The 25999-nt window shown below is 41.2% G+C and overlaps 1 protein-coding gene across 1 annotated transcript in view; it reads left to right on the top strand.

The window, feature by feature from the left end:
- The window catches only part of LSAMP (limbic system associated membrane protein), a gene marked incomplete at its 5' end in the record, with an annotated part of 261058 nt that overhangs the window by 201042 nt on the left and 34017 nt on the right, over positions 1-25999 (top strand). Inside the window, 3 exons of the mRNA XM_081196939.1 lie at positions 7671-7791; positions 8685-8833; positions 17011-17046. Of these exons, the coding sequence (XP_081053065.1) occupies positions 7671-7791; positions 8685-8833; positions 17011-17046 (306 nt within the window). The remainder of the gene's footprint in view (positions 1-7670; positions 7792-8684; positions 8834-17010; positions 17047-25999) is intronic.

Here is a 25999-nt window from a genome sequence, read left to right as displayed (position 1 = left end):
AGGAAAAAGAAGGTGTAGGAGTGACTTGCCCAGTGGGCACAATATTCTCCTGCTGGGTTGGGTTGCCACTGTCCTTTGAGTAAATAATTTTAATATAAATTATATTTGCATAAATTTGCATAGGAGTAAACCATAGCAAAAAACAAACAAACACCTGCTTTGTTTTCAGACGATGTGGATGCATCATCTTAGAAGAGGCATTTCCTCACGCATAAAGGAAATGCTTCTTTCGAGTTGCCACTCAAGATGTGCAGGTATAAATATTAGGGGTGTGCACTGGCCACAAGATTCAGTTCAGATCAAAATTCAACACTTTGGAAAACAGCCTGCCTCAGTCCACAGACTGCCTTATTTGACTTGGGGATTGTCTGCCTTTTCCTCATTCCTTCCCCTCCAAATACACTGCTGAAAAATAATAATACAGAGACTTCCGGGTTGGCGCGATCGGGAAATGGCGGATTCCCTCCGAGCTCCGGAGGGAATCGGCTCAGCGGTGGATGGGTCTTTGCCGTGCCGGCGACACGGGGACCCTTAAAAACCGCAGGCGCAGAAGCCTGCGGACTGAAGACTCGGCGGGTGCCTTAAGCGCCCCCCCTGATTCGCAATGAGCCTTTTTAAAGGCTACGGAGGGGATACAGGGGACGGCGTGGCACTGAGAGTCGACCGCTACCGCCGCTGAGCGAAGCCGCGAGCCATAACTGGAGAGCGCTGACTTCCTTCCTTGAAATTCGGACTGAAAAAAGAACCCGTGAGTAATTTGGAACTGAACTTTAAAATTTTTACCTTCTGAATTTGAGACGACCGGGGGGTGTGCCAAAAGGAAGTCCCCACACCCCCCCTTGCAGACGATCCAGAGCAACGAAATAAGAGCTAAGCTGGAGCGCCTACCCTGTAAAGGGTGAGTTTTAAAAAGACAGTAACTTCCAAGATTTAGAAAGGTAAATTTGAACAGGAGAGTGGAGTGTTGGAAGAGTCTTTGTTTTGTGGCAAACAACCCTCCCTCCCGGGCCCGGGAGCGACCTGCTTTGGAGCCTGTATAGAGGAACAGAATTTGACAGCTGTCAAAAGCTGTCAAATGGACTATTAATAGTGAAAAAAATCGCTGTTTAAGACCTCTCCGGATTAAAAGGAGTTACAATTGAACTAAAATTTTGGGAAACAAAGAAACAATAATAGGACAGAGGATTGTTGGAGAAAAGACTACTCAGTAACCAGATTCCCTCTAGGGGGAATTCTGTGGAATTACAATGGCTGTGGGTGGAAAGATACTGAGAGAAATCGAAAGGATGTTTTCACTGGTGGGAACCTTACAGGAGCAGACTACAGCTATGAGTAAACAATTGACGACCTTGGATTTGGAAACAAGTAGTTCTGCTGAATGTAATGAGGGCCTGAGTGAGAAAGAACCCACAGCTGAATTCGAAACTATAAACAAAGAAGAGGAGAAGACTAAACAAGAAAGAGAACAAGTTATCTGGGAAAATACTAACCAGAAGCTGGCATCTGGAGAACACAAGCAAGGAGACTATTGGATTAAATCTACTTTAAGCCTACGAAAGATACAGAAGACGAAAGTGGAGGCCCTGGGACTTTATGGAATTCAGGAACTCGAAATAAAGAAGTACAATTGGGGCCTCCACATAGACTTTGACATAGACTTTGATTTTGACTATCACCAAGACTTAGGCCTTATGGAAATTCCTCAGCAGTTGCCTTTAAATATGGGAAGAGACTATGGACTGATTGGATTGATGGTTAAGGAAATCTTTCGAGACTGGATGATAGACAAAAAGGACTACCAACAAAATTGGCGGAGAGGGACTGAAAGAGATTTGAGAGCCTCGGATGTGCGGAATCCAGGCTAAAAACTGTTATTTTGGACATGTCTTGGGAAAGGACGCAAAGCGGGGATGGGAGGGAGGGAAGTATTTAAATTTAAACAACACTCAAGACCAGGGGGTTTAGTAATAAGAAAATTATGTAAGAAAAAATGAGAAATCGAGGGAAGAGAATTGGGGTCCAACTTAGGGAAAATTTATTTTTGTTTTTTATAAAAGGAATAATATTAAGATGGAAGAAATGCCAACTTGCTGACACAAATCTGGGAACAGGGATGCAGGGGAGGGGGTGGGGGGAAGTCAAGGACTAGGGTTAGAAAATAAGATTTTTGGGAACTATTCATGTTTGTTGTTTTTTATGTTTGTTTTGGTGTTATGTGTGTTGTTTGTGTTTATATAAAATGTGAAAACCCAATAAAAATATTTAAAAAAAAAGAAAAGAAAAATAATAATACAAATTAAGCTTTAAAAAGGTGGATGAGATTTGTAGCCGTAGCAGCTGCTCTAGGGTGCATAAAACCTGGAAAATTGCAAACATATTGGTACAGAAACATTTGTCAGGGGCACTTTTAAACTTTGCATTTTTAAAAAAGAAAAAGAAAGAAAATATCTATATTGTTTTTATTTGGGGGAAGAATTGGATTATATTTGTAAGGAAGTTCGTTCCTTCTAAAAGCATGAATTCTGAATTTCAAATGGATAACTGCAGTAGCCATTACAGTTTGTGAGTCTACTTTGTTTCCTTACCTGCACTCATGACTGAAAAACCAAAAAGTGGCTGCAACGTTATTTTTTCCTACAGAAGTAGGTGAAATTTGAAGGCATAGTAGCCAGAATGGATAATGCTGGCCAAATAACAGGCAACATGTCTGGGAGCTTTTGTAGCAGGCATCCTTAAAAGTTGATTTATTTAAGGAAACGCCTATAACTTCTTTTATTATTATTTGGGGGCAAAATTGGGGCAGATAGAGTTGAGCTACTCTTGTTTAATTTCTCAGCCCAACTCCTACCTTCTAGTCATATAGAGTATGTTCTTTCTTTCTTTCTTTCTTTCTTTCTTTCTTTCTTTTTCTTTCTGTTTTCTTTTTTTACTGTTAATGGCTAGTCTGTACTGGTGTGCTTTCAATAAGCACCTTAAAGCCTGGTTGCTTGTTTATAGCCTTTGGGGAAGTTAATGAGGCCAAAAATATCGCAGTTGGAGATATCTTGCTTAGTGTCTAACTGAGGTTTATGTAAGATTGAGAAAGAGGAAATTTACATTAAAAATAGACTCAAATACACTCAAATTTGACTCTCTCTCTCTAAAGGCTTTTGTTTGTTTGAGCTGTCATTGCACATTTTATTTAGCAGTGGCTCGAATTAAAAATGCACAATCTAAACACAACACTGCAGATTGCAGCTCTAGCACATAGCTGGCTTTTTGTGTTAGGAATAAAGCAAAACCTGGAACGCTATTAATCTATGGGAAAGATGCTGGAAATTATTTTTAATGAGCCATCATTACTTTTACCGGATGTAGTTTGCCAGTTACTAAAAGCAATTCTGTACTATTTTTCCCCAGTGCACATCATCACCATTATTTAATATTCCACTGTTCTGTGTACAAGCAAAGGTGGCGGAGTGGTTAGCATGCTGTACTTAGACCAGGGTACCTGAACTGGAATCCCATGAAGTCCCTGACCTTGGCCTAGGCACTCTTTTGCCCACCTCTCTCCCCATAAACTACTTCATGTGAGGATAAAAAGAATGCGCTCCATGCAGGCTATTCTGAGAGGAAGGGTGGGATACAAACGTGACAAATAAGTACCGTATTTTTCTGTGTATAACACGCCCCTGTGTATAAGACACCCCCTATTTGGGGGGACACAAAATTAAGAAAATGAGGGGAGATTGCCCCCGTGTATGATGACCCCCCCCCCTTTTTAAACATTTTTCCCCCTCAAAAAACTAGTCTTATACAAGGAAATGTACGGTACTTGAATTTGAACAAAAGCACCAAGTGGGCAGAAAACTTTGATTTCACTTATGCATTTGGGTTCTAAATTTGCTGCTCAGAAAAAGTAACCCTTAGCTCATCCAATGCAGCCACCAGTCTTAGTGTGTTGTAGTAATGAAAACAACAGTTTTAATACCATAACATAAAGAATTTCAAAAAGAGGTTAAAAAATAAAACTCCAATTAATGCCTTTATATAGAAACCATCATCCCCATGCCATTCAAGTCATAAGAAACGAAGTTACAGATTAAAATTACAGTAAAGGTAAAGGACCCCTGACAGTTAAGTCCTGTCATGAACGACTGTGGGGTTGCAGCACTCATCTCGCTTTACTGGCCAAGGGAGTTGGTGTTTGTGCACAGACAGCTTCCAGGTCATGTGGCCAGCATGACTAAGCTGCTTCTGGCAAAACCAGAGCAGCGCACAGAAACGCCATTTACCTTCCCGCCAGAGCAGTACCTATTTATCTACTTGCACTTTTTGGGGTGCTTTCGAACTGCTAGGTTGACAGGAGCTGGGACCGAGCAACGGGAGTTCACCCCGTTGCGGGGATTCGAACCGCAGACCTGCTTGGCAAGCCCAAGAGGCTCAGTGGTTTAGACCACAGCGCTACCTGCGTCCCTAAATTACAGTAGCACATCTAAAATCACCCAAAGAATAAGTAACATATGGCAGAGAAGGGATGGACAGATCAGGCTGTGCCTAAACTGGGGCACTTTAACAGGTGCCCATGCATAAGTGTGTGGTGCCCAGTTTGCACATATTAATATGCAAAACAATAAATAAATAGAAAGATCTGCACACACAAAATCATACATAAGTAAATCTCTAAATCTCTTACTAATCACAAAATACATACTAAAATATGTGTTTTATTCAATGTATGCATTTCTAAATGTATTTAAACCTACAATGCACATCTTAGTGCATTTTGAACAGACAGCTGTATTGCAAAATTCAGAGAAGAGCAGAAACCTGAGGATAATTACTATCCAAGGGACACATTATTCTGGGACCTGCAGATCAGGTCAGTTCACATTGGAATTTACAGAAACTGACTTCTGCAATCAACCCTGGCACAGAGTAAACAGATGTTTAAATCAATATGTTTATCCTACAGCTAAAAAAGTTGACTTGAATATATTCTTCTTGCGTTTATCTGTTGCAGCTACAAATCTGACTACCCTTGTAATAGGGCAATGTTGTTTAGAATATTTTGTATTGAACAGGTGTTGTCTTATTTGCCACCTTTGAGAAAAAAGGGGTGTCATTCAGGATCCACTGAGATGCTATAGATGGAAAATTAATATGAGTTTGAGTTTCAACTGCACCCTTCCCATGTATGCTATAACCCCCAAAAGCAAAATCAATGCCTGGATGAGAACAGCTGGTGGAAGCCAGTCCCTTCTCTTCATGCATTAACTATTCCCTGTTTTAGTTGGCCGAGCAGGGCTAAACTCTTTCTTCACAATGCTCTTTTGAATATCAGCCTTTGGGGGTATAGGAAGCATAATTTGTATCAGATTATATAGTTGCACGGTTTCTCCACCCTTGGATTATTGTTTAATTTTTGTTTATTACCCCTCCTAAAAGAAAGGATATAGCAGGAAGGGGGGCAAGGATGAAGGGTGATATACAAACTTAAGTAAATATATAAATAAATTTATGATCTAGGTAAGATTCCTATATTGCAGGGGGTTTGAACTAGATGACCCTTGGGGTCACTTCCAACTGGGGTCACTTCCAATTCTTTGATTCTATGATTCTAAGTATGAAAAGGGCAGCAAAAGGACTCTTAGTTTTCTTTGTGGTTTCAGTCATTGGAAAGTGATGTCACTCAGTCATTCCCACCTAACACAAGAGGGAAAACAGCTCAGTGTTGGAGCATGTGATTTGCACACAGAACAGGAGTGCCAGCTTGGCCCCGCGACCGTGGGTGTCTGGGGCCATGGGTGCCATGCAGTGTGCATGGTCCTGGCACCAAAATTTGTGGGTGCTTGGCTCCTTCATGGGGAATTTGGTGGGTGCTCGGGCTCCCAGGGCCCCAGGGAGTTGGCACCTATGACATAGAACAGCATGGCCAGATATGATACTGTGGAACAAATTGAGAAACATCCCAAATCTGTCGGGCTGCCACAGCTAAATCTGCATCCCAATTAGGGAAGTGGAGCAGAGGAATCTCTTTCTGCCATCCTTGTCCTTCACGATCGCTTGCCCTTCATTTAAGGTATCAGCATTCTTAAGAAGCAGCATATATCTTTCATGCAGCCTGTCCTTATGTACGAGTTCTTGGAAGTAAGCCCATGGAGTTCAGCAGAGCTTATTCACAAGTCAGTGTGCATGTAGGATTTTAGTGCTTCGTATCAGATGGTCTACTAAGAGAAAAGGAGCTGGGGGTAAAAGTCAGAACAGCAGCTATTTTTGTATTTTAGTCACTTGTTCCTCCTCTAGAAACATAATAACATAAATAAATAGCAATTAAATACAGGCCTTTTTCAGATCCAGCCAGACGATTGCAACTTCCCTCACAATACCTTCTCAGCAAAGGGGAACTGCTGTTTTTTCTTAGCAACTGAAATCAGTTGGCCTGGAGTCCCTTAGACAGGGCGATGGGCGAACGGGATTAAAGCCAATGGAACTGGCCATGGGCCTGCCTAGAATGTCTCTCTTAAAGTGTTGTGGAGCGTGGCTAATATGAAGAATGCTGCTGAAAGTGAGAGAGTCAGCTCCTTGGCAGGGAACAGGAATACAAAGCATTGCTAGGCCTGGTGGTGTAGCTTTCAGGTCTGTAGAAAGGTATTTGTTCATTTCATGACTCATCTCGTGTGTGAGGTCCAATGGAGCGGAAATGGTTTGTCTCGCTGCAGATGGCAAAGAGATTTACTGCCGACAAAAATACATTCGCACAGTGAGGTTTTGAAAAAACACCCGGCACTTCTCCTGGTGTTTGCCTTCTTTATCCCTAGGTCTCATAGCAAGGTCGAGTTCTTGAAATAAAGATTTTGTGCTAACTAAACAGGGCATATTATATTCCCCACAACCACCGCTTTTGTGTATAAAAACACATTTCCTTTTTCCAAAGGGATCTGATCTCTTTTCTCTCAAAATCATAACAGCTTATTTCTGCAAACTCAGTAAAAACAGGAAAGCTGTGATCCTGACAGCCACAACCACTCAACTACAGAAATGGTGGTGGCAAAGGAGGAAACACCCTGAAGTAATATCCTACATCAGCCTTTGTCAGACTTGTATCCTTCAGATGTTTTAGATTACTACAACTCCCATCAGTCACAGTCAGCATACAGTATACTGATTGGAGTTGCTGGGAATTGTAGAGGGGGGACACTATGGAGGGCACCAGGTTGGCAAAGATAGACCTACACCTATGGCTGGACACTTTGATACTAAAGTAGAAGCACATGAAGCAGTCATTGTAGGTAAGGTGCATGTGTGGCATGCTCCACCAAGGACACAGATGTCAGGATAGCAAGAGGGGTCTCAGAGATGGGCAGGAGTAAACCACACTTGTGATTCCTCAGCTGCTTCAACCAGCAGTTCCAATAATGACCCCCAATCAGCTCAGCTTGTCTGCAACATTCACCCATCTTAATCTTCTCCCTTTAATTTCCATTGCTGCTTTTATCCCCTTGTAACAGGTGAGTGACTCGTAATTGCTTGTTTCCTTCACTTTTGTCATTTTTTGGCAACCTTAATGTCACCTTCCATTCACTGGGTCTTTCTGCTTCATGCAAAAGTGTAGATAAGCTTGGGTATCTACTGCTTTGAACAGCTTTGTTCCTCCCATCATGGCTCCAAAAAGTCTTTCTCTCCTGCAGACCCTCCGACTATCACGGAATCCAAGAGCAATGAATCTGCTACCGGACGACCAGTTTCGCTTAAGTGTGCAGCCTCTGCTGTTCCTACACCTGATTTTGAGTGGTACAGAGATGACACTAGGTAATTATACCGCTTATATATATTTTCATATGTTATCTTTGATGTCTAGTAAAAGGAAGAAAGAAACCTAAGGCCCCTTGTTCTATCTGCAATCAGTGTTTTACAACCTACATTTTAAAATGGATTTTGCTTAAGGAGATAGTGCAGTTAATTCACTGAACACAACAAAACACAGTGTTGTGGGAGGGAAATGGGGGAGAAAATGGGTGTTTAAGGGCCCTCCCATGACCCTACCCTTTCTGCACGGGATATACCACTCACAACCAAATTTATCAAGGATACGCAACATCTCATTTGAAGACACATGATGGAAGGCAATGTGTAGGTTTACTCAAAGTATACTACAAAGTCTCCTACAACTCTGTCCAAAGTCAGTGGTGATTCAAATAGAAATCCAACTTGCAGTCATCCCATTCTTACTGCTGCGAAGTACACAGTCCATACAAGAGCCACACTGTCTGAGTTGATCAACTCTGTGATGAAGCTGCTTGCCATTTTTATTTCTTGCTGCCCTTGTCTTCTTCCACTTTTAGCTTTTTCAAAGTTTTTTCTGGTCTTCATGCAAGTATTAATAATTATGATTTGTGAAGAGCTTAAAATACAAACAAGCCAAGCACAAGGCACATAAAATGCAAGTCCTGCTGAAGGGCTTGGAGTCTAATTTAGATAACAAAGTGGCAGAAACAAGAGTAATATTTATTATTTATAAACTACTTAAAAATCTATAACTCCATCCCTCTCCCTTTTCTTTCTAATTCTCTCTCTCTGTTTATTTACATGTCTGCCTTCTAGTCTCTATATAGTTTCATTCTTTTCTCTTAGCATATGAGGAGCATATGAGGAATGACTTCATACCATTACTGTATTTACCAATTACTTTTCTTGGTTCTCAGGATAAATAATGCCAATGGTCTGGAGATCAGGAGCACAGGGAGCCAATCTTTCCTAACAGTGGCCAACGTCACTGAAGAACATTATGGCAACTACACCTGTGTGGCTACCAACAAACTGGGAATCACAAATGCTAGCCTATTTCTCTACAGTAAGTATGGAAGAGGGAAGAAAAAGTCCAAGTGGGTTTTTAAAAAAATGCATATTTTGCAGTAAGAAAAGGATTCCCAAATAAAGTTTCCTGTACTGTCCTTCTTCCACCCATTTACCCCATGAAAAATCTCTCCAGAGGGCCAGGAGCCCCTCTTGAACAACTTAGGATACGGTGTAGGAAGCTACTAAAGAATCACCCCAAACGTGGCAGGCCACTGCCAAACCTGAGGTGATATACTACTCCCTTGGCAGCCTCTCATGCCGTGGTCTACATTGTGTGGGTGTGTGGGCTGATCTTCTGTAGGCCCCTTTCCCAGGGGCACTGGTGGCTGAACTGGAGAGGAGGCATGGAGACTTTTCCTCTGTGAATTTTCTTACCATTACAGTAAAAGACATGGCCACATTCATACTTGAAATCCAATGTACATGGCTGTAAGAAAAGGCAACCTGCTCTGTCCTTATTTATCATAGAACATGGGAAAAACCACCATCATAATCTATTTAAAGAGAAAACTGGTACCAGACCAACGTGTGGCCAAAACAATGAAAAGGCCTTTTGAACACTTGGTAAGACGATGGAGGTTAGCAACTGGGAGAAAGAAAGGGGAGGCTGGAAAAGGTGCAGAAATGAGAAACTGAAAGGGGAATAAGGTCACAAAGCAGAAACAGAACTGAAAAAAAATGACTTGAAAGGATGTGACTGTTTTCAGAGACTATGAGAACAGATGATACTAAATCTGAGGGCCGGCCCCCAAATGTGGCAAGGTGAGGTGACTGCCCTAGGTGGCAGGCTTAACAGGGTCAGCAGATCTTGATGTAGATCTTTATTCCCCCCTTGTTCCTAGTGTAGATCACTCGCCCCTTCTTCCTTGGCAGGGGGGGGAGGCTACATTTTGTGGTTCACCTCAGGTGCCAAAATGTCTTTGGCCAGTCCTTCTGAATATAAGGGAAAGGTGAGGAAGTCTGTGCTAACTAACTATAGCTGAATGTGTTTTTGTACACAAAATTACTAACTGTAGGTCATTCCTAATGTTGAACAGTAGCCCTGCATTTCAACTTTCTATTAGCCCAACATGCAAACCATAAAAATGGCATTTCAGTTGTGTTATAGATAGTCTTAAATCCAATCCATATTTCATGTCTAGAAAAGGCTGTGAGACTATAAGAGATCATTCTGAAAGCAAATTCTGGTTTTAGGTGCAGAATCGTATCTTCCAACTTTATTTTTTAAAAGAGAATAATTAGGCTAAGAAATCAGCTGAATTATTCACTCCCCCCCCCACCCTTTGCTGGATTCTATTTTATGAACATTTTTCTTCTCTTAATTCTTTATTAATTTGACTAAAAGAAAAAGGAATCAGCATGATTTCCTAACTAAACATGACCTTGCTTTGCAGTTGTTTCCAGGAAATCTAATCAAACCTTCAGATCAGACCTGACATATCCAAGGTTTACTTCTCTGTAATAAATTTCTAAAGTTCAGTCCATAATCTCCCCTGGACATTATATATGGAGTTGGGGGCTATTATTTCTTTTTCTATCAGCAGTTTCTTTATAAGGTCTTCATTGATTTGAAATATCCCTGAGGGCAAACTCAGTTAACACAAATAATTTGACCTGCTATAGCTCTGACCTACTCACCTGTGATGATATAAGATATTACGGAAAATGAAAAATATAAATGGCTAGGAGATGGATGAATGTTGTTGATACTTTTATTACAGGTGGACAAACTGGGGTATGATGCATGATAGGGCCAAGCCCAGGGTTTTATAGGAAGCCAGTAGTATATACCCAAAGAATAAATAAAAGGAAATCCATGGTAATCTAATTTTTTAAATTATTATTTTCTCAGTTTTTTATCTAGGATTAAAAAAACAACAACCAACCTGGAGTATAATTCCCATCACCCACAACCAGCATAGTTAGTGGTCAGGGATTATGAGAATTGTAGTCCAAAATGCCTGAAGTACCCCAGGTTGGGAAAGGCTAATAGAGAGAGACTTTTAGAAGAGCCTTCTAGATCAGTTAGCACAATGGCACTTTCCTCCATCTGGACAACCCCTATTCCGCTCAGGAGGGTTGGGAGAATCCCCAGAATGGCGTGTAAGGTTAGGAGAGGGGAGATTGTTCCTTCTGGCAAGGAGAAATGCTTACACTGATAGAATTATCACCTTAGCACAGTCTTGAATGCCGCCCTGAAGAAGCATCTCCACCCCCATCGTTCTGCCTGGACACTGAGGTCCAGTGCCAAAGGCCTTCTGGCAGTTCCCTTACTGCAAGAAGCGAAGTTACAGGGAACCAGGCAGAGGGCCTTCTGGGTAGTGGCGCCCGCCCTGTGGAACACCCTCCCACCAGATGTCAAAGGAAAAAACAACTACCAGACTTTTAGAAGACATCTGAAGGCAGCCCTGTTTAGGGAAGTTTTTAATATCTAAGGACTACTGTATTTTAATATTTTGTTGGAAGCCGCCCAGAATGGCTGGGGAAACCCAGTGAGATGGGCAGGGTATAAATAATAAATTATTATAATATTACTACTATTTTACATTTAAAAAAATACTGCCCAGAATGCAGTTAGTAAAGCATACCACAACACCTCTTTGCTTATTTCCTATTCAGCATCTGCTCTCACCACTCTAATGATTAAGCGGTAAATTTGGTGGGATAGTAAAAAGTGATTTGGGGGTGATGTGGGAAGCTCTTGAAAAGAAATGGCAATGAAAAATTATTGGCGTGGGCATGAATGTAGTAGACCAGTGGACTACTACACTAGTGGTGGTGCCTCCACATCAAAGTTAGCAAATGTGAGCAGCTTAGATGTTATGCTAATGCAAAGAGAGCAGGAAGCTCAGTTGCATCAGTGTGTTGCTTTTCTTCACAAGCTCAAGTTGCAGGTACAGCCATGGTTTCTTTAACAAACCCTAAGTTAATCATGAGTTGTCCCACAATCAAACAAGCCCAGGCTTGATTCTCTCAAAGTTTGGGTGTTTTCCAGCTGCTCTTGCCTCATACCTTTGTAGTTTGGTTGTCTGAGGTAGGGTGTTCAAACAAACCACAGTTAAAGAAAGGTGCTGGGTTCACACAGAACACCAAGCCATAGTGAAAGCAAACCAACAACAAACCATGGCTTCAGATTACGATGTCATAAGACATAGTGCAGTATTATGTGCAAACCACGCCATTAAATATCTACTGAGAGCAACAGGAAGCAGAGGGTACTTGCAATCCCTACTCTCTTTATATCTGTATAACATCCAAAGCCACTCTGCATGCAATTAAATGTGTATATACTGTACATCTTGGGGTTTTTTTTAAAAAAATAAAGTAGCTTTTCTCCTGTGACTAAAGATGAACACTTCTCTCTAGCTTTTAGATAAGTTGGGGGGGGGGGAGAGAGAAGGACCTGGAACAAATTTCCTATGTAGTCCACGAAGATGAGAAAAACTTAGTATTTCTGTGTTAAAGAAGTGTATAATTGGAGGCCTGGTCGTTTATAATTGGCTATCATTAAGCTTCAGAAAGAAGCAAAAGGAAGCACAAGCCATTTTGAAATATCCCTCCAAGCCCGCTTGGCCTCACATCCAAGAACAAACTAGAGCAAGTGATACAGCCCTCCCCTTTTGGGTGGTTTTCTTTTTCAGAATCAAAGGGATTGAAGCATCAGTAAGAGACTTTTCATGCTTTTTAATAGAGAACAAATTTGTTCAAAGATATCCTCTCCTTTGAGAGGCAGATGGAATGTCAGTGCCAGAAGGTTCTGTAGTGGTTGAAAAATGACAGGAGCCGAGATTGAAACTGCGGAATAGGGGCAAAGTGAAATGTTTGTGGCTTTGCCCATAGCAAAAGGGTGCACGGGGCTTATTGGGTCCTGCAAATTATTTGAAAAATACAGCCTAGGAAGGGACAAAAATAAGTGATGGATGATCCCAGGCAGAGCGTGAAAAAGGCAGAGGTGGGCCTCAATACGCTGCACCACCTAAAGCAAAATGCACTTTGGGAGGTAAGGGACTGGACCCAAAGGAGGTGGGAATATCTGTCATCAGTGGAGATTTATACCTGTCATTCCTATGGCCATTTAGAAATGGGAGGATTTGTCCAACGAAATGAAGCAGAGCTAGGCAGGAGAGGAACAAGATTGAAACACACAGCAACAGGAGTAATAACAAACTGTCGGAGGACAATGCCCTGAAATTGATCAGAAAGGCCCAAGTGCTATCATCACTGCAGAATATAGTGATCAACACATCAGAAGTATCTCCTCTAAATACCAGGTGAAAGAAAGCATTTGCTTTAGACAGCTTCCTGTCTCTTTGAGAGACATTGGCTGTCAATATGTGCAGCAATGTATATAATTCAATCAATTGTTTGACAGCTCGTAGGTTCATTTATCAAATTTTAGTGGCATCAATAGACTGAGAACTGGAAAGCATTGAAGAAAAACAGAGTATTTTTTTTATTAAATCCCCAAACAATGCTGCAATCCTATACACACTGGCATGGGAGTAAGCCCTACTGAATTCAGTAGAACTTAGCTCTGAGTAGTCATGTATAGAACTGCACCATAAGCCACAACCATGCAGAAACTTTGGTGGTGGAAGAAAACCTGGGCAAACATGCATTTCACAAGCCTTACTCTGAATCACAAAAAGAGGTGGGGGAGAAATGGGGGAGAATAGAACCAAGGCTCAGGAAACAAGTCCCCCAAATTTTCTGAGAACAGATTGGAATGTGTAGGTTTGTGTGTCCAGTATATCGAAACCTCTTTTCTTATTTTGAATTAAGTTAATTATTGATAAATAAATTCTGAGATGTCACAGCAGGACTGTGCAGATGTTAAATGTCCCATATACAAATGCAGCCTATGTGCCTCAAACGGAGGGAGGGAGCAAGGCAAGTGGGCGTAATCCTGCCTCCCCATCCACACAACCAACACACTTGCACTCAGTCACCTAATATCAATATAACTTAGCAGTATTTGCTGCAAACGCTGTGGGAAATTCAGGTCATATTTTACCAAGCGGCTTTCATTTGAAGAGAGCCCTGGAGATTTATGATAGCTGCGTAATATAATCCTGGTGCAAATGTACAGGCTGAGCAGGCGGTATGAGGTCTCAGGAGCAAGCACACGCTCCGTTGCATCGCCATTTTAGAACCACATGATAACACAGCCTTTCCTGTACATGCACACACTGACCACAGAAAGCATTGTTTACAACCCGCTGGCTTCATATGAACATCAGATAGGTACATAAGCCATCTTGAAGGAGTTGCGCTACAAAACGTGGCCTATAAATACTTTAAAATGATAATTGATTGGCAGCATAAAAACTGGAGCACATACAGTGGTGCCTCGCAAGACGAAAAGAATTTGTTCCGCGAGTCTTTTCATCTTGCGATGTTTTTCGTCTTGCGAAGCACGGTCCGTTGCAACTGCACCTCTTCAAGCAGCTTTAAAAAAAAAAGCGCAAGACGTTTTTGTCTTGCAAAGCAAGCCCATAGGGAAATTCGTCTAGCTAAGCAACGCAAAAATGGAAAACCCTTTCGTCTAGCGAGTTTTTCGTCTTGCGAGGAATTTGTCTTGCGGGGCACCACTGTATAATAATTGATTGGCAGCAGAAAAACTAGAGCAAGTTTTCAGTCGCACGGGTGGAAAGGCACTCGACAAAGTAGCTGCCATCACATGGTAGCTATCTGTACACAGCAAGTTTTCAGAGGGGTGTAAGTCATCCAGTGAACCAGGTTGTTTTCTCAAAACTTCTACAAAATGTGGCATGGATAATTTTTTCCCCTGCTCCTTTTGCTGCATAAGTTTCACTGGCCCACAGACGCAGAGGCCACATGGGGCAATTTCATGCAGCCTTTTCTTTGTGGTTGTAACATGTGGACCAGCTCTCAGTTGTGATTTAATGAACGGACTGTGCAGCAGACCAGTGGCTAGCGTGCTTTTCATTTTATGCTTGCCTTAAGCATTTTACTCAAGAGCTATAGTATCACAGAGAGTAACAAGGCGAGGTGGAATTATTAGGGCAGGAATGGGGTGGAGTAAGAAGGGTGTTGCACAGCAGGCCGGGGAAAGGCACTGCCGTTTTGTACAAAGCAATGTAATAATGAGGCCAGAGCGCTTCAGAATAACCACTTGTGAAGAAGTGTCTTGCCAACTGTGCGAGGGAAAGGTAATGGGCTTATGTTATTTAAGCGCACTAAATAACAAGGAAATCCTGTCACTGAAGCTGACTGTTTTCCCCGAACAATAGGCCCCCATTGCTACATAAACACTAAGTTCCAGCCTGGCTGTGTATTTTTCCAAGCCAAAAGACAATATCTTCCAGCACCTGCTGTGACATCAAACACTCCCATTAAGGCAGTTAGTGCAGGGAGATCTGTCATTAGTCACAGGGATGTGCTTGACCTGCTGTAGCCTGATTGGCTTATAGAGCTTCCACAACAAGTCGGGTTGTAATAGCACGGTGTGCTCTGCCTAAGGAGCATTGCGCCGTTGGTGCCTGAAAAGGTTTATAAGCAAATAATGACTGGCTGACTTCTTGAGAGATCCGCCAGGAAATGCTTTAACCTGTGATGAGCTTCATGAAGCTCCCATAAGCTCAGAGGGGACATCCAGCATATATTGTCATTCCTAGCTATGCTTCTGTCTAGAGCTTGCAGTTTTTGTACAGCCACCTGGTTATGAACACACTCCCCACAAAGGTGTGCCTGCCATCTTCTCTGTGCAGTTTTTGGTGACTGCTTTTAACCTTGGCCTTTGACAACCGTGATGTGCGTTTTCAGGACCCAGCCTATTCCTGTGACTGTGATTTGTTTTAGCTGTTTTAATTTGATTTAATTTAAAATTATTGTAACCTGGCCTGGGACCTGCTGTTGAAGGGCAAGTAAATAATATTAATTAATAACAAAAACAATACAAGGGCAGAATGTTACCTCCTTCTGTTCAGATAGCCTTGCCCCAGTACCATCAAAGCTTAGTCCTAGATCCTTTTAAATTTGGGTGTGGCTCATATTGGAGTTTGCTGCTGAGGTCTAACCCCCGCAACCTCTTCCCTTCACCCGAACATATTTGGCAGTGGTGAGGCAGCAGTGACAGGCGGCAGTCAAACAGCTACATAGCCTTTATGGAGGTTTCTGTGCCAGGCATCCCTCCCTGGCACCAAGAATGCTGGTGGGGACTGGATTCTGTTGTACTACCGATGGCATCACTGGGAATTTGAGATGCTTCATAGGAAAGGATTAATAAATGGAATGAAATAAATAAATTTAGTACATCAATAATTCAAAGCCCTACATTGAGATAGATTACACATATCCTTCAGTCTTGTGGCCAGCCTCTGGTTAGTTCACCCTGGGTCTGCCACTGATTTCTGGACAATAATTTCTTTCTCTCCCCTCTTCTTATCTCAGTTTCCCAGTCTGTAAAAGCCTGAATGAAGACGTAAACCAAGATTGTACCCAAACATACTATGTTCCTGGGAGTCATTTACCTAATAGACTCTTTGGTGGTGACATTTGTCATTTAATCAAGATCTTTCCTTTTAAGAGAGAGAGGGTGGTCCCTTAAGTCATTTATTTTGGAAACTGACTAAGAGATGCTGCAACATTGTCCGTGAAATCCACAATTTTCACTGGTACTTTGGAGATTCTGCCATGAGACAAAAGGGTTTAAAGATAAATCAAGACATATAATGCAACTGAGTTTGTACGAAGGAGATGCCATCATTGATTCTTGAACATGGCCTGTATGTACAGAGTAGAAAGTGTCTAGAATGTCTTTGCTGCTTGCAGTTCAGCATAGTTAACCAAACATATTAACAATACAAATTTAACAGTAAAGCAAAATAGGCAAAAGATTACTAGGTCAAAGAACTGTGTGTTGGGATCTTGTGGTGATATTTGGATAGTGAAATCATGGCACTCAAGTTCCCTCACAGAAGGCATCATAATTCCCTTTATATTCTGTATATTGCTTATTTAGTTTGTGTCTCCTTCAGATGGTTCCTCCCTGCCTCATCACACACTTAGGTGCTTTGGGAAGAGCAAATGTTCTTTTGAATCAAAGCAATTTCAGGTTGGGAAGCACTCCAGGTTTGTAACTGTTGCTTGCTGAATGTGGAAAGTGCATGTTGCTTATTGTTTTGTTTTGTTGTTTTTCTCACTCCTTAGAGAAAATATTACCCACACTCCCCAATCCTTTTCCAGGTCAGTATATGTTTTGTGTCACAGTAGCTCTTAAGCTGGGTCATTCTCCATCAATTCAATAAGTAGGATGAAGCAGGGAAGAGGAAATAGTTTATTTGTTGTGTAAAAATAAGACATCATGTCTACATTCTGGTTGCTCCTGCCCTTATATCTACGTGCCCCATTGCTGGCAAACTCAGCTGTTCAACTCTTAAGCCATTGGTCTTTTAAACTTAGGTCACCTGAATCTTCTAACAATTCAGCACATTAGAGATTCTTCCTTTGTTCTTCAGTCTTCAATTACTCTCTAACAGAAAACCTATATAGACCCATATAGTATAGCTCCTCACAGACAAGTATCACCTCAGAATGCATATGGGAGATGGTTGATCTGAAAGTTGAAAAAAGTCATTATCAAAACACCCAGTTACAAGCTCACTTCGCATGGAAAGCTGACCTGCCAGTGAGGAGGCTTCTAGACTAACCTTCTATACCCAACATTGTAAATATTTCTCATGAAGGAAGAGACTGAGTTGAGGTCTTTTTAAAAGGACTGACCCCAATGTGTATTCTGAGCTGGTATGAGCCAGTAAGAAGACTATATCATCTTGAATCCACCAGCTCAAAACTAAAGTGAAGAAGTCAACTTGGGATGATTACCCACCCCAAATAGTAACAATTTGTTTGAATGCTCTGGTGTATGATGGACAGGTAGTCCACTACATCCCTTTACCATTACACAGAGTGAGGTGGTTGTCCAGGCAGCAATGCAGAGGAGTAATGGTCTCAGGGAGTGACAGCAAGGTGTTGGAGACTATGATTTCCTCTGCTCTCCCTAAGTTGGTCTGCTGCCTTCAGGCGCAGTAGAAGACACTGTCCCATTGGCAATGTTAAGGCACAGTTTGTCTGCCTGTTCACTTGAATTCGGCATGTGGATGGTCTTTCTTGGGCCTGCCCTACATGCCGAATGAATAGCATGAGATGTTGAAATGAAATCTCACCACTTGTATGTGATATGTTGGCGCATTCAAATTGAAGGTCACCAATCAAAAAAACCACCAGCCTCCAGTAATTTCAACAACTCTGCTGTTCACTCAGCTTCTTGGTGATCCAGGTGCAAGGTAGGTCTTTGAAAAAGCACCCACTGGCTCCCACACAGCACTGGTGTGTGCTTTTATTATTGGAAAACACCCAGTGGCAATGGTATCTAATAGTCTTAATAGAAATGGAAGCACTTATTTCCACTCTCTGCACCATTGATATTTATTAATTTTTTGAATTTGTGTCCCACCCTTCACCCATAGATCTCAGGGCAGTTCGCAACATAATTTTTGAGAGTCGCTGGTCTGCAAGGGCAACTTGATTCCAGAACAACAACAAACCCTCACAGACAATACAGCAGGTGTGGGAAACCCCTTTGGTCTAGTGGGCAGGCCAACTTTGACATATGACTAGGACCACCCACCTGCTAATCATCTGGTAGCATAATGATGTTTCCCACATCTGCAGTGCAGCAGCAGCACTGATTATTAATCAAGAGGATGAGGGCATACAACCTGTTGGTATTGTCACTTGCTTGTTGTCATTTGTTCAAAGGGAATCCACACATTTTCATGGGGAAACTAAAATGGTTAGAACATTGTAGCCACTGGCTACAACTGGTGGGTAAACAGAGGCAAATCTACAAATACAATTAAAGGAAAACAGATACAAAAACAATGTACCATTAAATTAAATCCTGTATATTTATTTCCCATAAAGCTGAAGAAAAGCAATAAAGTAGGCCATTTGCAAACAAGCAGTCTAAAAATAAATCAAATAAATATGATTATCATATGAATTAGGAATGAAAATGTGCACAGATACAAGAATAACAGCTTTAAAGGGCTGCTTTGGGTTTGTGTTTAGCATCTCTAAATTAATTAAATTTAGGTTTTATTGAAAACAAAGAGTTGTATTTAAATTAATCGCCCACATTGTGTGTGCCTTAAAAACATGCACGCACAACACATATAAGGAATGCTTTACTCATAGTTATCATTTGGTTGTGTTTGTTTGCATCCAGATATATGTATGTATTCACTCAAAGTAGCTTCAAGTTTAAAAGCTAAATAAATACAATTACTAACAATAAAAAACTTATCTGAAATAATTACCTCACAGCAGGACAAGTTGAATATTAAAATTTCCTTGCTGAAAAAGCAATAGAACGTATCTGAGAAGCAGTTTAGATGCCACCACTGAGAAGGCCTTGCACCTTGTTAAATATCCATCTGATAATGAGACACAGAACTGAGCCCCCAAAGCTGACCTTAAAGCTTTGGCAATTAACCCAGGTTTATTTATTTTTTTAGGTTTGTGGTTTTATCAGGTAAATAATATATTGGTCTCACTTCATTCTTGCCTAAGGATAAAGCTACAGTCCTAATCACACTTACCAGGGAGTAAATCCTATACTTCAAGGGCACACTCTTACTTTAAAACATATTGAACACTGGGACTTAGAAGTAACATGCGTAGGATTCTCTGGACTGAGGCATTGCAGGTAATTGGACTAGATGACTATATTTGGGCCCCTTCCCGTTCTAAAATTCTACGGTTCTGAATGAAAATATCAGCAGAGAAATATATATTTGTACCCACATGATCAAAACTTTAACCTGTAAAGTTTTAATAGCACTTTATCTTGCATGTATAATGTGTCAGTGTGATTTATTCCATGCTTGAATTAATGCTCAAGCATTCGATTTTGATTCACATAAGCTACATCCTAGTCTACCTTCAGTGCATCCTGGATTACTGAGCAAATCTATAATTTTAATATGTAGAACCTTATTTCTCTGCCAAATGTTCCCAGCAGTTTCTTTGCCATGGGCAATTAGCACAGGTATTGGTGCTTTACTAACTGTTCGCTCTGCCTTTACAATTCACCTCTTGATAGAGCCTCAGGAAAAATATTATCGAATCCCTAAACTGTGTAGACATGGCTCCTTTTCTCAGACATGAATGCGCTCCTCTAAGATTTTGATCATATCACCCTTGCTCTTAAAGCCTTAGGCTGTGGCGCTTGTTTTGTTGTGTTTAATATGAATTAGCATTTCCTGACCACATGGGCGTTACAAGGACACATTTGAATCATTTCTGATTTTTTAAACTTTATTAGTATGGGTCTTTGCTGTTAAAGGCAAACCATTCTCATTGTGAAGCAGCATTTTCATAAAATATCCTGTGCAATGATTTACTATTTTGTCACCATTAGCCTGTTAGCGTAGTCACCACAGGCAACAGTAGCCAGATAGGTATAGAAAAGGCTGTCAATATTGCATTGCCTGGGATGCAAGCCACTGCGGATTACCTAACAAAAACTTGTTTACTGTCTAATAAAGCTATTTTGATCTTTTTAGATGCCAAAGCAAAGGTATTTTTAGAGTGCACATTCTTCTGCTAAAAGTGCTGTGGGTTTCAATGTGCTTCTATAGATAAGTTCCCCACGCCCACCATTTCAGTTCTAAACCAAAATCTTGGGCAAACATCGCCCCACACAAGGCAGAACGATAGTGGAGGCACCACAAGTCTCAAGTTCTACCAGGTTCACCAGCTTCCTAAACCAAGCTGTCCCTCGTGTCTTGTATCCACTTCTAGCTTAAAGTTCAATCCCTTTCACCCTTCTTGTTCTCCAGCTGTCATTGCCCCTCGTGCTTTCTGAAGATACAATAGCAAAGGGGTGGTAATGCTGAATTTAATCAGCCACTCTTTTCACATACCTAAACCAGACACATGGTTACAGTAAGTGAATCCAAGTAGACGAGGTTGGTGGTGGTGGGAGAATAACAGTTCCCTTTATGTAAAGCAGACGCTGATTGGAGAATGGCCCTGCACTGACTGTAGACTGTAGCTAGTTTCCTCTTAGATGTAGATATTCTAGCTTGTACTAACACTTTCATTTGGAGGATGGGTATAATGGTGGGCTATAGGCTATAGTGAGAAAGGGGTTGGTTGGAGGGATCCAAGGCAAAAATAGGAGCTTCCTCAAAAAGGTATGACCAGTTTTCTGTTTGATGGATTTATATTTTTAACAAGGGTTTCTGTTGTCCAGGAGTCCCCCAGTAAATGGGATCACTCTGTCCTAGCAACAAACTCACTCTCTCTGGATGGCTTTCTGTGTGCAAGAAATGTGATAACAACTTTCTTCCCTTGATCTAACCAAGTCAAATCAAGTGATGGGGACGTGTTCTGATGATCCATCTTTTAAAATGATCTCATAATGCTCAAAAGGCATACTTAGGACTAGCTTTGTATAAGGCTGTGCATATTAATCAGATTTGAATCTAACATGAGTGTAAGAGTAACATTCCATATATGGATAGATTTACAAAATTCAGAGAAGTGCAAATGTCACAGGAGAGCTGTGTTTTGGTTTGCACATTGCTTGGAGAAGTGAGAATGTGGGTGGTTCTGTGAACTAAATTATACCTCATCTCTACTTCTGTTTATGCTGGATAATTGAGGGGACCCACTCAGCATGAGCAGGAAAGTCCTAATCCTGCCAAGCTTCATGCTGTATTCTGATGATGCTGTTGGCATATGCAAGAGCCTACATACCTACAAGTCCAGGCTTCAAACCATTTTGGACCTTCAACAGATTCTTCTAAGCTCCAAAGCAGATATGAGGTGTGCCAGAGAGTCAATCTAACCTTGGTGATCCTCAGTTTTGGTGGCTTCCTGCATTACAGTCATTTAGCTGCTCACCCCTTATTTTTCATATGCAAACATATACTGGAGACCTAGTGAAGTGTTAGGGGGAGAGTGCTTATGATTGACTGAATAGACCAGGGTTCAAAATCCCACTTGGATATGATAACTTGCTTTAAAGATAAAAATGAGACAACCAGAACAGGGATCATGTAAAAAGTAAACTCACTGTTCAGAGTTCAGTCAAATGATGGAAGACAATGACTGATTTGGAATAAACTGAGGGTGGGGGAGAGGTTTCCAAAAGTCAAATATACTATCAGTGTTATAAGCAGGACAAAACAATTCCAAGAATGAGATAGCCAAACATTTGCTTAGAACTTTAAATGTAGAGAATCACACATGCACATACAGCCCCATCTATGCCCCATCTCTGAACTCCTTGAGAAAAGGGTATGGTAAAAATGTATATAAATTTGGATTGCAACCAAAATTAAGAATGAATCATATGCATTTGGGTCAACTGATGTATGCTGCGTTTAAATTCACATAAGTTTTGTCTATATATTTCCACAAACGTTTTTGAAGAAAGAAGAGTATTTTTTTGTTTTTAGATGATTCCCTAATAATACATATCACCAGTCTGGAAGAAGAAAGAAACCTGCTTTAAGATTATGCTTGCCTTCTGTTTTTATAGGCACTTGTATTTTAAAAAAAACAATTTTTTTGAAAGAAGAAAGTCTGCTGCCCCATTAATAGTTGGTATCCTCTTAGGCTTTAATAAGCAGAGAGGCTGAAAGTGTATAAGTAAGGCCACTGCTTTTGCTTTCTTCTCTGTCCGCTCCACTTGTCACTAAGTTCCCATTCAAATAACAGTCTCTGGTTCTGTAATGGTAAATGGGAATTTAAAAGGATGACAATGGGAGTGGAGTGGGGTGGCATGTCTCACTTTAACCTCAAATTATTCTCTCTTAAGGCAGTGGCAGCCAAACAGCAAACAGCTTCCCCTTTTACCATTTCCACACATCACAGGCCATCAAAGGATTTGCCTGACAAATTGGCTTCCCATATGGTTATTTTCCCCAGTGAACAGTCTTTCCATTCACTAACCCATGTTGGTAAAGTCATTTTGGGAAGTGTTGGTTTTATCTTCTGGACTCAGGCACTGGGGCTGAGCCTGTTGGTGACACTGTTCCCATTCAGCATTGGCAATAATAAAAAAGCACATTACACATGACTGGGCTTGCATGATTTAATACCACTGCATATGCTAGCTTATGCTAACAACAAAAACAGCAAGTCCTTTCCAAAGAACCTGGTCTTGTAGAAAAGCAGAGAATGGTTTCCAAATGGATGGGCTTCCAAAGGAAGAAAACGCGGGGAAAACATTCCAGTTCCTATCCATCCCCATGTTGCCTGTGTTTGTAGAAATGTAAAATATATTCCCATAATCAGGAAAGTACAGCATGAAGATAGGGGCAGTCATGGAGGGCATAGCTAAATGTTATATAATTGTTGTTGTTGTTGTTGTTGTTGTTGTTGTTGTTGTTGTTTTAAAAAACAAACTACATGGGGCTGCTCCAAAATGATAGCTTGGCATCAGTTTCCTCCTTTGTCCTCCATAATGTAAAGTCCATCCTACCTGTGTCCTCTTCTTATCATGCTGAGCATTTATCTACCCTTTGAGATCATTAGTTCAAAATTCAGGTCTCAAAAGAAAAACTAAACAAAAGACGTCCGAGTCAATGGAATCTTCTTTGTGCACAAGTTATTAGCATGGCTATAGTACAGGGATGAGGAGCCTTTGACTTCCAACTGTTGTTGGATGCCAGCCCTGTTCATCAGCAAAAATAGCTGTGACTGATAAGAGTTGGAGGGCAACAACATCTGGAGGGCTACAAATTCCCCATCCTTGTTACAGTGGCAAATGAGATCATGTTCTAGGCAGGACATTGGTGGCAAATGTGATTTAAACTGCAGTTGTGGGGAGGCACTTCAGTGGGAGATTACTTATTCTGAAGTTGTGCAGTGCCCTGCCTTGCACTCGAGGGAAGTTCAAGTAGTCTCAGCACTGCTTGAAAATATCCTCCCACTCGGGGAATTGCCACAGTACAAGTTGTTCTTGTAGAGTGGAGGGATTTCATCAGTCTTAAAAGTTCTGTCATGCTCTTTGAGCAAATGCAATGTGATCTTAGTGTGAGAGAGAAGCAATGGCAAGACAAATTTCTTCAGAAGAAAATTACAGAATGCCGCCCACAAACGGTCAAGTGACCAGAACACAGTGTGACAGGGTGATACAATAGCATTCACAAAAGTGAAAATACAGAAGTGTTCTCTGTCAATCTCTCCGTGTGGGCCATTGGGTAGCTAATTAGCGAGAACACATCGTACCCTTTGAAAAGTGTAGTATGGTTTAATGGACCACTGATATCTTCAGCTGTTTACTACTATCAATATGTTGCTTATGCAGCAACACTGAGACCTACTGTCTAAGACTGTTCCTCCATATGACTCCACAAAGTTGAATGCTTTTTGAGCCTGAAGTGTGAATGGAACTTTAGATCAGGGGTAGGCGCTGTGATGCATTCTGACATGGTTTGACTACAGCTCCCACCATCCCTGACCATTGGTCATGCTGGTGGGGCTAATGGGAGTTTGAGTGCAGTAATCTCTGGAGGAAACTACACTGGCTTCCCCTGCCAACAAGTAAGATCAAGGAGAAAATGAAGTATGCTTTTTTTTTATTTGCAAATTTAATAATGAGAAAAGGAAAAGGAAAGAATTGTGAAAATTAATAATATGAAAGCAAAAGAAGAATACTAATAATTACCACCAGCGCACATTAAAGATAGAATAAACATCAGTACATCCATCTTGAGTTAAACATACAGGTTGATATAAGCCCTCCAGATGTCCAAATAGGTATCCACATGACATTGATATCTATAAAGAAATATGTTGAAATGAAGCCAAGGCAGTTAGGTCCTCAGATCATTGCATGATAGACATTGGGTCTATTGAAGTATAAATCCCTTGATGATCATAAGGGCTTGCAAAATCCTCTTTTGTTCTTCCTGTCATTAATCCCTGTATGATGGGAATTTAATTTAAAAGTGCCTGAGCATCTGCAAATAGCAAGGATTTTGCCAATGCAAAATTGATACAGCAGCAACTTCATACCAAAAAGAATATATCACTGTACAAGCCCACACTATATGCCTCAATGAGACATTTTCAGCACCACATCTCAAACTCTATCTGTAATGGGCAGTACCTTCCTATGTTGTGGAGTCCAGTGTGCCTGACAATATTTATTTTGCTGGATTGATCTCAATTTCAAATCCAAAGGAACATTCCATATAAAACATTCTAATTCCCTCTTCCACATATATCTAAGTTCCTGAACTACTCTCTTGCAAAGATCCATAAGCATTTATAAACAACAGTTATGGGTTCAACTTTCTGTAAGGAAAAACCTGATTTCTTCAGAAAAGCTGATTAAGGTTTGCTCCAATTCAGCAGCGGAGAATGGGTTTTCCCAGAGGAAAGCAACAGGACAAGCGGAAGTGTGGGCAAGCCCTTAGAATGAGAATAGGATGCAAACAGAGCATTATGAACTTGATGCTTCTAGCAGTGAAACTGGGGATATTTTTCCCTGTACAGCAGAGAAGCAGGAGGAAAAATCCCTAAGTGTAGCCTACTAAGTACCAGCTGCAAATCCCCAAAGCCTTGGAACTGAGTACAGAGCCTTGGAAGGAAGAAATTAATAACTTTCAAAGCATGACCTTGAAAATGAAATTAACAGTATTCCCCCCCCCCCTTTTAAGCCTCCCTGATAATAAAGATTTCATCTTCAGAAACCCTGGCAAACAGAGTCAGCAGACTAGAAAAATGACTTCTAGCTGAGGTGCTGGCATGTGTAAAACCCCAAGCTCTCCAGGCCTCAAGGGGGGAGACGAAATATGTCCCTTCCTCTGTGTTCTTGCTCCAGCTGCATAACTTGTTTCTCTTTACCTACTTCTGCTTTGTTCCCAAGACACATCGAGGAATACAGTAGGCAGAAGCATTATTGCACACAATAGCCTTTATGAACCTGGTGTCTTCCAGATGTTGTGGACTACAACTCCTATCAGCATGTGCTGGCTGGCGCTGGTGGGAGTTGTAGTCCAAAACTACTGGAGCACAACAATGCAAGAGTCCACGTTCAGATCTCCCTGGTGTTTCCAGTCTTCATTGTAAGAACCTAAGAAGAGCCTGCCAGATAAGGCCCTCCTAGCCCGGC

Source organism: Podarcis bocagei (genome assembly GCF_964188305.1).
Source record: "Podarcis bocagei genome assembly, chromosome: 6".
NCBI classification, from domain to species: Eukaryota; Metazoa; Chordata; class Lepidosauria; order Squamata; family Lacertidae; genus Podarcis; species Podarcis bocagei.
Note: the sequence above shows the minus strand (reverse complement) of the source record. Positions and strands in the feature narration are given on the sequence as shown.